Here is a 17,677-nt window from a genome sequence, read left to right as displayed (position 1 = left end):
ATTTGATTGTTTGCTCAAGGAAAACTTTTGGTTTCACTGACAACAACACTAGTACAGTAGAAGCTGGAAGAGGAGAGCTGGTCTTGTGGAAGCAAGCATGACTTGTCCCCTTAGCTAAGCAGGGTCCACACTGGTTGCATATGAAAGGGAAACTAGAACTGTGAGCAGTGTAAGATATTCCCTTCAGGGGATGAAACCGCTCTGGGAAGAGCAGAAGGTTCCACGTTCCCTCTCAGGCATCTCCAAGCTAGGGCTGAGAGAGATTTCTGCCTGCAACTTTGGAGAAGCTTCTGCCAGTTTGTGAAGGCAATACTGAGCTAGATAGATCAGTGGGCAGTATATGGCAGCTTCCTATGCACCTGTGTAAGTTTTAAAAACCAAAACTCTATGGCAAAAGAGTGGGAGTTAAGAGCTCTGTGCCCTTTACACATTTTTTGGGTGGTATAAAGTGTGCCGTTGAGTCGGTGTTGACTCCTGGTGACCACAGAGCCTTTGACCACAGAGTCTTTGGTAGAATACAGGAGGGGTTTACCATTGCCTTCTTCCTGCACAGTCTGAGATGATGCCTTTCAGCATCTTCCTATAACGCTGCTGCCCAGTACAGGTATTTCTCATAGTCTGGGAAACATACCAGCAGGGATTCAAACCAGCAACCTCTGGCTTACTAATCAAGTCATTTCCCCTCTGTGCTAGAAATATGTTAAATAAATAAATCTGGGTGGAGAGTAGAATCAAAATTCCAGGCCCTGAGAGATCCGATGAGTGACATCCACAGTGACACTCATGGAAGGATTTTAGGGATGGTGGCACTCAGCGGTGCTGTGCCTCTCACAATGCTAGAAGGACCTCTAATGTTAGAAGAGTTTGTGAAAGGCAATGCAACATGTTGTGCAATGTCTTCCACTAGCACAAAAGCTACCCTGGAGCAGGGGTTACCTTTTTTGCTTAGCGGCCTTGCATCATTCCCTTTCGCAGCTCAAGAGTGTTTCCGCTAACGGAAGAAAACTCTTGAGGCCATCCATTGATGGGACTGAGAGCCACAGCTTGGGGGCATGATGTTTGCTCTTCTTTGTGTGTTTGGGTAAAGAGGAATTGGAAGATTCCACAAGGAGCCCTTTCTCAATGTCATGAGAAAGGGCTCCAAGGGGCAAGGAGAGGAAGCCTTTCAAAGCCTGTCTCCCCAGTGGACGATCCATTCCTCTTCACTGGGTGCGTGGATCGCGCACCCAGACGATCCTCCACTGCTGCTGGCTGCAGGGAGGTTTGGGGGCTGGAAGGCCCTCGGAACTCCCAGAATGCACTGGGCAAGTGTGCAGTGCATGATGGGGATCCTCCAGCACTGGCAGGGAGCCCTGCAGTCTCCCAGCCCCAGCTGCAAGCAGTTGAGGCTGGCAGACAATTGAAAAAAGTGAGGTTAAGGCTCCGTTTGCTCCCTTAACCTTGTTTCGAAGGCGGGCTCTGGAGGTGGCTTTGCTGCTCACACACCAGCAAAACCGAGCTGGGATTTCTTAGCCCGGTTTTGCCTGTGCGTGGGAATAGCCTCAGGGATGTACTGCTAAAAGTGTAGTGGCTTCTCTAAAGATGGGAAGCTTGTCCCCTAAAGTTGGAAAGTTGAAACCACTGGTTTTTAAAAACCTTGCCACTCTAGTCCAATCACATGAGTATCAGGTATGATCACCATGTTGTTGTTGTATTTATATATTTATTTATTTTTACATTTTATATCCCGCTCGTCCTCCATGGAGCCCAGAGCGGTGTACTACATACTCAAGTTTCTCCTCCCAACAACCCTGTGAAGTCGGTTAGGCTGAGAGAGAAGTGACTGGCTGTGAGTCACCCAGCAAGTCTCATGGCTGAATGAGGATTTGAACTCGGGTCTCCCAGGTCCTAGTCCAGCACTCTAACCACTATACCATGCTGGCAATTGTTTAGACAATTGCTTGTTCTTGGGTGAAAGAAGCTCCTGACCTTGCTGGGGGGGGGGCGGGGGGAGGTGGGTGGATTTGTTTTCAACTCACTCCAGTTTCTGATTCGGCCCTTGTATTTTTATAAGCAACCCAAAGGTTGATGTGAGTTCAGGCTTGGTTTTCCAAGGGATTTGCGGAGGGTCTAATTATGTTGTCTGCCTCTTGGCCTGGATGAAATGAGCTGCATATATTTAAACTGAAATGGAGACAGATACTTGTGACTTTTAAATATTTCTCCAACTATGAGGTTCAGTAATATAAGGTAAGAATATTGGTGAGTTGTCTCAGTGGTTAGCAATTCAGTTTCAAAGTGCAGTAGGGAACATAACCAACAAAACAAGGGAGAATGAGATTCAGTCTGATTGAATTCTTATCTGAGGATCTGTGAAGATGTGGTTTCTAGGAAGACTTATTGACTGACTGGCATATATCTTGCTAGAGCACCCACTGAGGCAGACTCATTACTGAGGGTACTTGCTGTGCTGAATTAAGATGTCCAGTACATCCAATAGAATCATGTGTGATGGTTTTGGACAGCTAAGTTGGCAGCAAAGCCATGAGATATGAATATTGACGTGTGTGTGTGTGTGTGTGTGTGTGTGTGTGTGTGTGTGTGTGTGTGTTGCAGTGGATTTCTGAAATTAGATGAATGTCAGCATTTACGCATGACTGCTGATAATCTCAGGCCAATTTTGTGATTGTCTGAAAACCCAAACTCATGTTGCTGGTCTCCTAAAAGTCAGCATTCATTGTTATATGCCCAATGAAGAGAGAAAGGTGCATTTCCATGTATTCACAAGATTGATGTGGGGTTGTCAACACTGGCCAACATCCTTACTAATGGTGTGCTTACAAAAGGGCATTGCTCTTCCAGAAGGCTATTCCGCAAGTGAGTTCCGCTATGTCAGGAGCTTGCATTCCAGACTAGAGTTGTGCTCAATTAAGGATGTGATGCAAGGTTGTCGAGGAAAGAAAGAAATGTCTGCCTGAGACCTGTCCTTGCACTATTATTATTATTTCTTGTTTACACAGTCAGACTGGGGCTATTGACAGGTTTGTTTTATCCAGACATTGAGTCCTTCCCAAGGACCTGGGATGGCTGAATTTTATTATCAATATTGTTCTTGTTGTTATTATAGATATTGTCGCAGAATATAGGCTGTTCCCAGTAAAGCTGCTTTTTGTAATTGGCTGATATTATTATTATTATTATTATTATTATTATTATTATTATTATTATTAACAACTACATTTTTATACCGCCTTTCTGCCTTGACAAAGGCACCCAAAGCGGTTTACAGTATTAAACAAAGCAAATTACAGAATGTTAATAAAACATTGTCTCAGGCTGTTGGTCTTTTAAGGAGCCGAGGACCAGAGCTCCCTGGCCTGAGCGCCTTCTTTCATGCCTTCCTCTCATCTTGCACTAGCAGAAGATGTTTACAAGTTACCCAACATCGTTGCTTAAGACTGTTCCACAGCATCGTTGTGCAGCAACTGTTGCAAAACACACATTATACAACCTTGTAGTGCAGCCTTCTATATATCCCAGAGAAGGTCTTCCACTAGTAGTTGTGCAGCATCACGAAGCACCACAACGCCCTGCAGCTCCGTGACCTTCTTGTGCAAGCACAACTTTGTACATTGCTCAAGCGCCCCATTAGTCAGGATTCAGCCACTGAGATTTGAATGTCAACGTTAACACGCACACGCACACACACACTTGTGTGTGCGCGTGCGTGTGTAGAGTCGATGTATGTATATACGTAAGTGAACGTTCACAAATGCTGTATATGTATATGTGTGACATGCTATACATATGGATAAGCGGCTCATCATTCTAATCCCATGCACAGCTGCACTATAACCATTGTGGATTTATTAAGGTCACACTTCATAGATGCATGTCTCACTTGGCTTCATTCATGTTTCCATATGTATGTAGAAACATAGCAAAGCAGACATTCCTAGAGACATTGCAGGACAACCTCATTGAGATGGATATTCTCACCTCCTCCCGACATGACGGTGCTTACAATGATGGGTATGTTGACACTTAACGCGGTCTTTCCTCTTCTAATTGTGCACTCATCCTCTCTTCCTTGCATGACAAATAATCTGTCATCCCCCCCCCCACCTTTCTGTCTCGCATAACCTGAACCCTAACTCCTTCCTCACCCTGCTCCTGAAAAAGATATAATGAAAACAATGAGGTTCTTGGGAGTATAGCACACAAATTGTCCTGTACATATTAATGGCAGCCTCGTTAATATGCGGATCCATAGCATCTCATTGGTTCCCTTGTGACACCTTGAAAAATCATTTCACTAACACAGAAGACAGCTGTCGCAGTTTAAAAGGCCTTTAAGACATGCCACTATGTTTGCTTTGCCTGTCACTTGAGATGGTTAAATGCTCTAATCTGATGTTTTCCAGGTTTTGTTGTCTGAACATTGGAAACAAAAATGTCTTTGTGCCTTTTGACAGTCATGACCGTTCTCTCCAACAGCACTTTTTTCCTTCTTTATTTTTAACTAGCAAGATGCCCATTATTTTGATTGGAGCAGGGAGGGGGAGCAGTATTATATTTCAGGAATTGTGGGAAGTTTAAGGACCTTTTTGCCCCCCATGGCTCCCTCTGAGTAGGTGACGCTCTTTCTAAAAATAATAATTGATCAGCCCAGTAATCAGCCAATGTTAATTTAGGACTGTGGTCTGAAGAGATATACATATGTTCAGGACCCATATGGGGTACTGCCCGAAAGCTCTTATCTGTGCCACCTTGAGTTCCATGGAAAAAAGGCAAGCCCTATATGAAGTGAAGAAATATTAACAATTATTAGTAACTAATAATTTATTAAATCTCTGATAGTATTGCAGTTTTGCAGTGCAAATTATATCAGAACAAGATTTATTTATTTAAAATACATTTAGCTTCCCCACCCCACCCCAGCCCCATGCTGCTTGGCACAGGACACAGAAGTAATATAAAATAACATGGAAATAAAAGTAGACCAGTGGCAGAGCAGTATAAAGTGGCTCCATTCGAGCTAAAAACGGAAGGCCAATTAAAAATGGAAGGCCAAGTTCAAAAACCCACCGGATACAAACAGCCGATAAAGACACACACAAAAGCTCCATAAATGCTTCCTAAGAACCCTAAGAGAGGGAATGTAACCACGCGTCTCCAGGAGGGCATTGCACAGCCGAGGGGGCCACACTTGAAAAGGCTCTGTAGTCCCCAATAACTGAATCTCGGTCAGTGGCCTGGCCGCAGGCTGTTTGTTGAATGACGCTAGACCTCTTGTCCAGTTGGCTGCTGTCTGTTGGGGAGGCTGGTGCAATACCTCAGGGATTCCGGGGGCCGAGGTGGGGGTGCAGTGCTTTGCAGCCTCCCATGGGGTCCCTCTCAGTTGGAGATATTATTCAGCAAGTAGACCATGGTGGTAGTTTGGAGAATGGAACGCAGGGCTGGGAGGGGCACTAGCAGAGGAGTATCAGCAGGAGGGAGGGAGCTGTGACTGAAGCCCTCCCACACCCACCAGGTTTCCTTCCCCTCTAAAGTCCTTCCCCCCACCCCATAACACACACGCCAGCCAGGCTTATTTCTGGTCTCTCAGCCATGCAGGGGGAAAATAGGTAGGTTATTTATTATTTATGTATTTATAGCATTGATGATTTAGCATGATAAAAACAATTAAAACAAATACAATTAAAATCAAACTATTAAAACACAATAAAACACATTTAACAAGAGCCAGCGTGGTGTAGTGGCTAGAGTGCTGGACTAGGACCGGGCAGACCCGAGTTCAAATCCCCATTCAGCCATGATACTAGCTGGGTGACTCTGGGCCACTCACTTCTCTCTCAGCCTCACCTACTTCACGGGGTTGTTGTGACGAGTAACCTAAGTATGTAGTACACCACACTGGGCTCCTTGGAGGAAGAGCGGGATATAAAATGTAAAAATAAATAAAATAAATAAAAATAAAGCCAATAAAACAGCTAAAAGCCCTGAAAATCAGAGCAACAGTTTAAAACAATTTTAAAAAGTTAATCACTTAAGCATCCATTCCCACTCATCATTCTGATTGTTCTCTTGAAATCCCACCCCCACCCCACACACAAGCCCCACTGAAGATTTTGAAGGAAATGTGGGGTTCAGGAGAATTGTATTTGCCTCATAGTGTATCCTTCCATCCTAAGACCCCTCTAATGGGGGGGAGGGGTCTAAAGACTTGCACATCCTGGTGGGACCCCTGCTGCTCCCATGTGGGTAAGAGAACATCTGTCCTCTACCCATGGGGGTTGCTCTTTGTCATGGGCTTCTGCAGCACCTTTTCTGGTGTAAGGGGGCAACATATCTGCATACAAAGGATGTAAATTGGAATCAAGCAGTAGTGTGGCAATATTGGCTCAGTCAGGAGGGAGGGAACTCCTCCCCCCTTGCCCCCGCTTCAGACACCCATGCCGTTGGTGCCCTTCTCTTTATGGATTAAGTTTGTATTTATGGGGACAATGTAAAGATCAGCCACAGGGACACCAATAAAAGCAAGGGCTGCAATAATAGAGGACTGGCACCAAGTTAACTCTCACTCATTTTTTGCAGACTGCTGGCATTTGGGGGCCACAAACATACATGCGTGCACACAAGCACACCCTACATGATTTGTGCTTGAAGTTTCACTTGTAGCATTCTTGTACTCATTTCACTTGTAGCATTCGCCTTCTGGTCAAGACATGAATTGATAGCTTCAGTGTTATTGGCAGTCTCCGTTGTGTTTTAGTTTTTTAGTGTATGTCATTTCTTCCTTCCTTTTTTCCTTAAAATATCTTTCTCCTCAGTGCATGGTGCTGGTTTGGTTTTGTTTTTAAACAAATTGGCTGTGTCATAAATCTTGCTTTTATGTTTGGGAGTCCATCCCCTACTATCTCTCTCTTTCTTTCTCTCTCTCTCTCTCCACAGGCACTTCCTGTTCAAACCAGGAGGCACCTCTCCCCTCTTTTGCACGACGTCGCCAGGATACCCCTTGACGTCCAGCACTGTCTACTCGCCTCCCCCTCGGCCCCTTCCCAGAAGTACATTTTCTAGGCCGGCCTTTAACCTGAAGAAGCCCTATAAATACTGTACCTGGAAATGTGCCGCCCTCAGTGCCATTATCATCTCCGTCACACTGGTGATACTCCTGGCGTATTTTATCGGTAAGCCTCTCCTTCCTTTTGGTTTTTCCTTTTTTCTGACCCCTTTATTATGCTGTGGAAATGGCAACAGCCATAGCACTGTTGTGGTGGTTGTCGGGGGCAAGGGAGATTCTGCTGTTACTGTTGAATTGCCCAAACAGGAGCTTAGCTTGATATGCTGAGCTGTCTGTAACGAGTTTGATTTTTCCGCTTGAGGAATATGTAGGGATTTGCTGGGCAGATCTGCTCCACCTTCTCCAAACAGCCGATAAATAAGAGCCACAGACCTCAGTCGATGGGAAACCCTCCAGTTGATAGCTGTAGCAATAGGGTCATACCTCTAAAACATGTCCAACATTGTGCTCCAGTGTAGATCTAATGCCAGCTTCTTGTAAATGGTGGTTTGAATGTAGAAAACCAGAGACATCTAAATGTATGTACCTTTCCCCTCCTCTCCTCTCCTCTCTCCTGCCAATGCCCACCTTCAACATCCCTCTACTCATTGGCTTCAACCGTGGTGCAGTGTTACCTGTGTGCTGATACCTAAATATGGTTAACCATAACCAAAGTTCCTATTTTAACCAGACCTACTAGCCATAGATTGGAAGGCGCCTGTAATCCTATCCAGACATTATGATTTACAAGCGTACAGATGTCTGTACACTCGTACGTGTTTTTGTGTGAATGACTGTATCTGTGTTCATTCTGAAAGTGAATTTGGGTACAGGTGCATTTCAGGATAAGTTGGTTGTTTCTGCAGACTTGGTAGTATTGTGGTAAACAAAGTTAGACGCCAATGAGATTTTCTTTAGTGTTGCCTTCTGAAGGAAAAAGAAAAGATCCTGCATTTCAACCCATGGTTTCCTTTAGCACCTGCTCCCCCATGGTTTATCAGGGACATGTCAACTCCATAGCCCTCCAGGCAAGAACTGGGCTCTGCTTTTTAACTTTCAGCAGTGGAAGGGAAATAAAAGGGCAGCTCTTCTTCAGCACTGTCTCCTTCCTGCTGGACTGGGCACCAGGATGATGAAGGAAGAAGGACAGCCACAGGCAGGCTGAACATCTGGTACTTAGTGGGATGGGATCATTCCACAGGTTGTTGTGATGAGCTCAAGACATCAAGAGCCTTGGGCTTGCACACTTCTCCCTTCCATTTCCTCCTCCACACTCAAGGGGAGGAGACTCAATACTCTCATTTGCAAAACGGCAGTTTCCTGTTACGTCTGAATACTTGTTGCAGCTTGTGCATGGAACGCTAAATGCATTTCGCATTACATCTGAAGCCAGCAAGCATGCTGCTGCTTCGTTTTTAATTGCGTGGAGTGGTAACCCATTTTTTCTTTCAATCACAGATGTACACCTAAAGAAACGTTTCCAGCCACCAAGAGCAAAAATTGGCTCCTGATAAATACTTACGCAGTGCATGTTGTCACTGAAATCACCATGCATTATTTGGCATTGTCGGCATTAGTACATGAGCCAGCTGGTGTTGTCGGTAACATCTGGGGGAATGAAAGTTCATTGTGCTTTTTGACACAATCCTAGAAATGGGGAAAAGATGATAGCATTGCAGTACTTTCAGCTTTCAGTATATTTTCATGCTCTTATTGACCTGATCATTGGGTCTGCAGTGGCCAAATTTGCAGTGTTTTCAAAATATTTTAAAAACACATAAACTACTATAAAATTGTTTTGGTGTTGTCAGAAGAATGGAAATGATAATTGACAGAAATGTCCTTCAAAGATTTCTTCGCGGACCAAGTACAACAATGTGTTCATTGTCACCCTCACCCTGACTGTGACCCTTTCCTCTGTGCAAACAAGATTTCAACGTTACCCTAATCATTTGGGAGTAGGGATAAAGAAGAGGTGATAACACATAGAAAACTGTTAAGTGCTACAATGCCTGTCCCTTATTTTCCAACTCTAGGAGGGTGCCAAAAATCACTATGAGCACTTGTCCCCTGAAATGGTATCGAGGGCCAAAATTTATGGGCCTGGCTTAGGGTCTACTTGGCTAGCAACTGAAGAAAAAAAATGCTACATATAGACTTAGCCTTATTTGAGATTGTATTTTAGGAGAGGAAAGTTGGTCTGGTGGTAGCAAGCATGACTTGTCCCCTTAGCTAAGCAGGGTCTGCCCTGGTTGCATATAAATGGGAGACTTGATGTATGAGCTCTGTAAGATATTCCCCTCGGGTGATGGAGCCACTCTGGGAAGAGAAGAAGGTTCCAAGTTCCCTCCCTGGCAGCATCTCCAAGATAGGACTGAGAGAGACTCCTGCCTGCAACCTTGGAGAAGCCGCTGCCAGTCTGTGTAGACAATACTGAGCTAGATGGACCAATGGTCTGACTCGGTATAAGGCAACTTCCTATATTCCTATGTTGCCATAGCCAATATGAAAATTGAAATTGTTTTGGGGGAGAGAGTAAGAGGATGTAATAGCCGTTCAACATTATGATCCCATTTCCAACTCTTCTATTTTTATAATTCATGCAAAATATTTGGTAATGGTGCTCCACTTTTGGACAAACCCTCACAAGGAGAGTTACCTGGCATCGTTTCTTGTAAGTTTCAGGCTTCTGCTCAAAATTGTTTATTCACTCATCTATTTTAGTTGATTTTATTGCTCAGTGGTCTGAAAGGTTTAATACTGAGTAACATTTGCTCTACATAACCTGCTGAAATTGTTTGGTGTCCCTTTTAGTTTTTTTAATGTATTTTAAATTAAATTCCTTATAATTTGTTTTTTATCAGAAAAAAATATTAAATACCTATAATTTTCTTTTTATTAAATTCCTGATAATTTATTTTTTAACTTCTTTTTGCCATTTGTCTTTCAAATTAAAAACTGGAATGAAACATCTAAATTGGTACCTATGATTATATAATGGTCACAGTAATTTTCTCTGTGCCCTTCCTGATTCTTTTGCTCCATGGATGCAAAGAGTGATTGGACAGGCCATAATCTGCCCAGTTAAAAGATGGCAATTCCAGCTGGTTCAGTAAAGTGTGAAAGTATGGTCAGATGTGAAAGACCTGATGTCCACATCACTGGGAGAATGCATGACGCATTCATTGGCATATTGGTCCATGCATAGAACATCTACCTTTTTTTTTTCTTAGTGCCACATTTGAAGGTTTTGAAGTATCTTCCACATGTTGCAAGAGACTGGCAAGATGCCAAAATAAATCCTGGTCATGTTGAACTGGTGATAATCATGAGTCATAATTACCAATTTCTAAAAGAACTATCAGTTATTCAAAATCAAATTAATTGGTTCAGCTCAGCATAAACATATTTAATGAGGAGAGCTGCTTTCAGGCCCACTGATCTAATCAGCAGGTGGGGGAAAATGCAGATATTTAATTAGATTTAATGAAAAATTGTGTTTAATTTTTAGCATAATCAATTATTAATTAATGTAATGAGCGACTCTGACTGAGTTTACTAATTAACTCATTTAAAAATTATGAATAACCTTTTCATTTGTAATTATTTTCTACATCCTGTCAAGTCGATGATAAAAATGGTATCACCTAACAAGAATATAAAAAAGAAGCCCCATTCTGCCACAATTTTCTTTTCTGACCCTGAAGTGGAGATTTTAGTAGAACTGCTTCTTTAATGTCTCCAACTCATTCAATTCTTTTTTAGTCTTTCTGAACTTTTGTGCGCATGTGTTAGGGGTGTGCAGAACCAGTTTGAATTGAATTTTTAAAAAGCAGCTGGTCTGAGTTTGAACCGGACCAGGTCCTGTCCAATATGGACCATTACGAACCAATTCGAGGGCTATGCTTTTATCCCTCTGTATAAGCAAAGGGAAACCCTGCCTTTAAAAGGGTTCTAAGGGTGGCCAGGGGGTGGCGGGGAGGGGGCATTATATCAGCTTCAGTGGCAACTCCTCTAAACCCCACTAGTGCTTCATCACAGCAGCACACCTGGTTCTGGCCTCCACACATCCGGCCTTCACTATTGAGGGTGGGGAGAACTGGCAGGGCCAAGAGGAGTTGCTGCTGAAGCCAGTCAGGTGCTCTCTCATTGCACACACACACTAGGGATGTGCCCGAAAGTTATTCAGCGCTGATGGGGGTGGTACTTTAAGGGCGGGGGAGGGTGTACTCACCCCTCCCATCGCACTTCCCCCACAGGCACTCGGTTACTTTTCAAGCCCTTCAGGGCGGCGGCATTCCTCCCTGCCACTGCGTTGCCCTCATCGGCTGGAAGTAGCGATTGCGCGCACGCCTGGCTGCCGCGCACGTGCACCCGCGTGACGGGAGCACGCGCAACTGCTACTTCCGACTGATGAGGGCAATGGGGCGGCAGGGAGGAACGCTGCCGCCCTGAGGGGCTTGAAAATAATGGAGCGCCGCGGGGGAAATGCGGTGGGAGGGGTGAATACACCCTCCCCTGCCCTTAAAGTACTGCCAGCACCAAAATGCCGAAACCGCCCCCAGAGCCGAAACGTTTCGGAGGCCTTTACAATGGCCTCCCAAACTTTTCAGGCTCAAGCCTAACACACACCACGGCCACCCTTGGAACCCTTTTAAAGGCAGGTTCCCCTTTGCTTGTAAAAGGGAATCTTCATCAGATTCATCTTTACAAGCATAGCCCTTGAACCGGGTTGAACTGCTGGCGGTTCGGTTCGAATTCGAACCGAACCGCCAAACCCGGTACTGTGCATACCCCTAGCATGCATAGATATATCATATAGCTTTGTTGTTGGATAATATTTCATCTCTGATTTTATACTTCTAACTTTAATTGAATTTAAGTATTAATTTTGAATAAGATTGACAAAATGCATCTCTTGTTGGTTTAGGTTATATTAAAAAAAGCAATGAGCTTGGGTTGATTACATTAAAGTATCCAAATATTTGTTTGCTCAATAAAGTAACTCAAATTAGTGATCTCAGTGTAAGATTCTACTGAGATAGTATTGTTATCTCAAGAGTATTAAATTGGGACAAATCCTCTTCTGCTCCCTTTCCATAACCCATCAATTGATAACTAAATCATTTACATGAAGTGTGCCGTGTAATCACTTGAATTCTACAAGACAGCTAATTCCGAACTTAATTTTTAAAGTTTTCCATCCTACTTTCAGTCCTTATACTCCATGAAGCGACCATTATAGGAAGACACTTACTATGATTATAGGTATATGGATGTGCTGTCGGAGAAACATGCGGAACATATACATTTTCAGAAAAATAGTACATTTGCAGTTTATGATGCAAGCATTCTAGGTACAATTTAGCAAAATGTGCATCAACAAATACTAAGCATGTCCACCAGGGCTCTAGGCTAATCAGTCTCTTGGAAGAAAATTGAAATTGATGCCCAGTTACCCGCCCTGTGAAAAATATTGTCAAGAGGGTTTTTTTTTTTAAAAAAAGAACTAACAAAGTAGCACATGTTATCATCTGCTCTTCTCAGTTATCTCAATTTGCGTATTGTCTGCATGTCTTCCTAGAACAGATATAACAATGTATTATTCTCTATTATATTGAACTAAAAGTTAAATTGCAACAATTAGATGATGCATATTACAAATTAAATCTGTAGTTGAAAAAAAAAATCCCTTTAAAACCCCAAAAGGAAAATCGTCCTTTTTATTTGACATTTGGTGTTCCTAAATAAGGTTGCTAAATCCTTTTGCATTCTATAAGAACAAGACTTGGAAAACATAGAAACGTTGACTTCAAATTCGGTTTCCAACTAAAAAAGAGAAAGGACAGAGCATGAGTTAAGAATTATTGTCATTAGCATCAATTAAACTATGCATTTGAATACCATTTGGAATTAATTTGTGCGTATAGGAGCAACAATAATAATTACTTGGTATCATTCAGTCAAACAGCTTCTCTATCATTAGAGCACTTCAGTCACTTCTGTTGGTGAGAACGTCAAAGAAAGAAAAATAAATAGTTCCAGATCTGAATTGCTTGGTTTATGATAATACACTATAGTGAAAGGCCATGGTCCAGTACTCTGCTAGATACACTTTAGCCATGTTTACTTCCAAGGGACTTTTGTGTATCTAACTCTATACAGAATTGTACACAGTTGTTTTAATCTGTAAATTGTCCAGAGATTTTATATGGGGCAGTATATACGATATGATACAATGAATATTTATATACCACTTAGTTCCCAAAGCGATTTACATAGATATAAAGAAATAAAGAAGATGGTTCCCTGTCCCCAAAGGGCTCGCAATCTAGAAAAGAAATATAAGATAGACACCACCAGCAACATCCACAGGAGGGATGCTGTGCTGGGGATGGATAGGGCCAGTTGCTCTCCCCCTGCTCAATCAAGAGAATCACCACTTTTTAAAAGTGCCTCTTTACTCAGTTAGCAGGGCATATATAAATGTGATAAATAAATAACAGAATTGTGGCAGTTTATTTTCAAGCCATGTATATTTAAATATACGTAAAAATTGAGAACCCCTGATTTAAGAGCAGAAGTGGTTTGTATGAACCACTGCAGAATTTATTTTATTTTATTTATGTATTTATGTATTTATGTATTTTATTTTACATTTTATATCCCGCTTTTCCTCCAAGGAGCCCAGAGCGGTGTACTACATACTCGAGTTTCTCCTCACAACAACCCTGTGAAGTAGATTAGGGTAAGAGAGAAGTGACTGGCCCAGAGTCACCCAGCTAGTATCATGGCTGAATGGGGATTTGAACTTGGGTCTCCCCGGTCCTAGTCCAGCACTCTAACCACTACACCACGCTGGCTATATATGAAGTGTTCATATCCAATATTTTTTATAAAAGATTCAGCAAGCTATTTACCTCCTCCTTTTATTCTAGAGAAGAAGCTTGGTGTAGCTTTTTCTGACAGCAAGAGGGGTAGGCTGGGGAAGAAACAGAATGTCACTTGCGCCCGTGAAGCTACTATTAGCCTCAGGGGGGAAATTCCCATTGGTGCCAAAGAAGAAACCAAGATGGAAGCGCTAATGATGCTTCTGGCATTGCATGTTGTTTGACGTGGTACAACTTGTGTGATGGGGGTAAACATTATGATTTAGCAGAAGCTTTCCCCAGACCTGACTCATTGCTCTAGATCAGGGATTCTCAACGTTGGGTCCTCAAATGTTATTGTACTTCAACTCCCATAATTCCTAGCTCCAGTGGCCTTTGGTTGGGGGATTATGGGAGTTGAAGTCCAATAACATCTTGGGACCCAAGGTTGAGAATCCCTGCTCTAGAGCAGGCCCACTCAATTTAGGGGCCCCCAGCTGTTTTTGGACTACAACTCCCATAATCCCAAACCACGGTGGCTAATAGCCAGGGATTACGGGAGTTGTAAGTCAACATCTGCAGAAGGGCCGAAGTCGAGCAGCCCTGCTCTAGAGAAATAAAAGGCAAACAAAAAGGTAAAGGTGTATTAACTTCCCAAAGCCGTTACATTCCCCCTGGAATTAACTACACTTTGATTCACCAGCTACTTCCATTTCCAGTGTTCACAGTGCTATGGACAGAAAAGCAAAGACAACGAAGTGCGTCGGAGCTTTCATTGTGCTGCATACCGAGCGCCGCTGGCTGACATAAAACAAGACTTAGACGGCCAAGAGTGAGCAAAGCGATTGAGTTCTGTAGTGCGGCTGCATGATGAATAGCTGGTAGAGCACAATGGCCTGGGTTCGACCCCAGGCATCTCCAGGGAGGGCTGGGAAAGACTCCTGCCTGAAACCCTGGAGAGCTGCGGCCAATCAGTGTAGACAATACTGATTTGAAGGGCCAATGGTTTCATGTGGGAAGACACGTGTTCTTTAGAAGTGGGACTAGAGGCCCTGATAGTCCTATTCCTTACTGCAGGCAGGGGCGTAGCGAGACCCTTGGGGGCCAGGGGACAGAATCTGGGCAGGGGGCTCCCCGATCATGCACGCGAAGCACATGTGTGTCCAAGTGCCCTAAGCCATGCCCCCTGCATCTGACATTAGACACCAGGGGTGGGGCAACCAACATCTCCCTGCCGCTGCTCCTACCTCTGCCTTGGCCACCCCCTGCCCCGCTGCCGCTTCTTATCTTGGCCTCCAGGCAGTGGAGGGGGGAGGGTGAGCCAAGCGGGGCTACCCCCCATGGTGGCAGCAGCGGGTACTGTGGCTGGTGGGCCTCCCTGGCCAGCCTGTGCTCCTATGCAGTTTGAATATGGATGTCACAGGCATGTGACATCCATAGTTGAACTGCGCAGGTGTGCAGTTTAGCTGGAGAGGCCCGCCAGCCACAGCGCCTGCCATCGCTGCTACGGGGGGTGGCCTGCCTCGCTCGGCTCACTCCCCGGAGGCCAACAGATAAGAAGGAGCAGCAGGGCAGGGGTGGGGCGGCCTGCTTGGGGGCCCCTTGATGGTCTGGGGCCCAGGGACATTTGTCCCTGCTTGTCCGATGGACGCTACACCCATGACTGCAGGGTTTCCCGAACTTGGGACTCCAGCTGTTGGACTACAGCTCCCATCATCCTCAGCCACAATGACCTTTGGTCCCAGTTTGAGAACCCCTGTCTTACTGTTCGGTGGGCCTTTTCCTAGCGGATTCCCATGGGGTCCTGGTATGCATGTTCTATGCAAAGTGGGGCATGGGGGTGAGACTTGGCTCCCCCCGCCCTCTGATAGATCATCACAAGATTCAGCCCCATGCTACTCTGCATGCCAGCGGCTGTAGGTCCCAACTTCTGTTGAGTTCAGGGTTGGCAAAGGCGGTCCCTAGCCAGCAAGGTGCAATGGCAACAGAGTTATTTGCTAGCCCATAACTCATGAACAATCCTAATCCAAAAGCCTTTATATAAGTTAGGGCACCTGCTCTGGCCTGTTGCTTAGGGGCTTTCTTGCTGATTTGGCTTTCTCTCCTTCCCTTCCACGCCCCTGCAGTTTTTTCCATTCGCCAGAACTAGGAAGTAGCTAGCTAGCTAACTTCAATACCCACTGTGAGATCAGGTCCTCCTGATAGTGGACTGGCTCTATGTACATCTGAAGAGAAGTATCTGAACAGAGAGCTAGTATGGTATACTAGTGAGAGTGTTGTACTACGCCCGGGGAGACCTGTGTTCATATCCTTGCTGATCCGTAAAACCCGTTGATTAACCTTGGAGAAGTTGTTCTTTCTCAGCCGAGCCTGTCTCACAGGGTTGTTGTGAAGATAAACTGGATGGGGAGAACTATGTATGCTATCCTGGACTTGAAGGAAGGGTGGGGTGACAGTGAGATAAATGTAATGGTCCAGGATCCCTTAAACATGCCTGCTTTGTTTTCTTTGACAGTTAGGCCATTTGGATGGCAAATAACGAAGAGCTAAATGTTGGTAACCTACTTCTCAAGCATAGATGTTGGAGGACAAGTAGCCCTCTTGTAGTATATGTCTTTTGCAACTACCTTAAATGTACTGTGTTTGTCACAGTGAAGCCTTGATTGGCTGAACGGGTGTGATGGCTCAGAATGTACTCTTGCTCAGGGAACAACATGATTTGTAGTACAGTATCTATGGGGACCGAGGAAGCTGTCCGTTTGGCTGGGATCAGAATTGCACAGAGGAGATGGCTGTGGGTTAGGGAAACTGAGGGAGGAAAAGGGCTAGAGAGTCCACTCAAGAAACAAGATGAGTAAGCAGTGGTCTAATAAAAACAGGAGTGAAGCTATAGGGTTGAAGAGAAGCCAAAGAGAAAGTGGGATAAGGGCAAAATTGGGGCAGTGTACTAGTGGCAGAAATGACGTGAGCAGGCAAGGGACGGAGCAAAGAAGCCAAAGGGCTACCTCACATAAACCTTGACAAGAGAATTCTGCCAGTTGTGGTGTCTACTGTCACTGCTGTATTTCAGCGGGCAACCCAAAGGTGGCAATGATGGCCAAAAGACATGTTCTCATATTAACAGAAGATGCCTTAACTGTAGGGAAAGCTTGCTGTTTCATCCCAGATAATTAAAGAACAATAATAGCACTATTTTTACCGACTCACCCCCATCTCGACTTGCCAGCCGGAACTTCTGTGTCCTATTCCCGCAGGTGACCCAGCCTAAGCCTTAATTATATGCAGATTCAATTTCAGCTTGATTCCGACTCTTCAGTCTAGTGCTTAATGATTTCTCAGCTAATTCCACCCTTGAGTTCCACAATACATCCTTGTGAAGTGTCTCTGGGAACCTGATCCACGAAAGAGTTCCATGTAGAGAAAGAGACAGATGGGACATCCAAAGGCACATGCTCACAGTGTCCATTGAAAAGTGTCTGGGGACCCAGCTCTCTCAGGTATTTTCCCTCCTATAGTGCGGATGGTGGGAAACCCTGGAGGCCTTTCTAACTGCTCGCTAGCCTAATTAATGCTCCTCCTCTCATTAAGCACACTTGAGTCAGCTGCGATGAAAGAACAAAGCTTATTCGAAAGTCACAAGTGGGACAGCATTGAGCGACAGACTTGATGCAGCTGAAGGAATCCTCCTTGTGAACGGCTCAAAGGCTAACCACAAACCCAATCATTTTTTAAAAACAGCTTTCACCCCAGTAACTTGATCAAATCC

At 44.4% G+C, this 17,677-nt stretch overlaps 1 protein-coding gene across 10 annotated transcripts in view; it reads left to right on the top strand.

Annotated features, from left to right (window-relative positions):
* Positions 1-17,677, top strand: part of TENM4 (teneurin transmembrane protein 4) — a 1,105,140-nt gene that overhangs the window by 884,703 nt on the left and 202,760 nt on the right. For 9 of the 10 annotated variants that reach the window (XM_053305915.1, XM_053305917.1, XM_053305913.1 and 6 more), the window contains 2 exons: positions 3,913-4,011; positions 6,934-7,169. The exons of the other annotated variant lie outside the window; for it this stretch is intronic. In XM_053305915.1, coding sequence (XP_053161890.1) covers positions 3,913-4,011; positions 6,934-7,169 — 335 coding nt within the window. The remainder of the gene's footprint in view (positions 1-3,912; positions 4,012-6,933; positions 7,170-17,677) is intronic. 10 annotated transcript variants of the gene reach the window in all.

The sequence above is a fragment of the Hemicordylus capensis genome, chromosome 3 (assembly GCF_027244095.1).
Source record: "Hemicordylus capensis ecotype Gifberg chromosome 3, rHemCap1.1.pri, whole genome shotgun sequence".
Taxonomy (NCBI): domain Eukaryota; kingdom Metazoa; phylum Chordata; class Lepidosauria; order Squamata; family Cordylidae; genus Hemicordylus; species Hemicordylus capensis.
The sequence above is the reverse complement of the archived record's forward strand: the minus strand, read 5'-3'. Positions and strand labels throughout refer to the sequence as shown.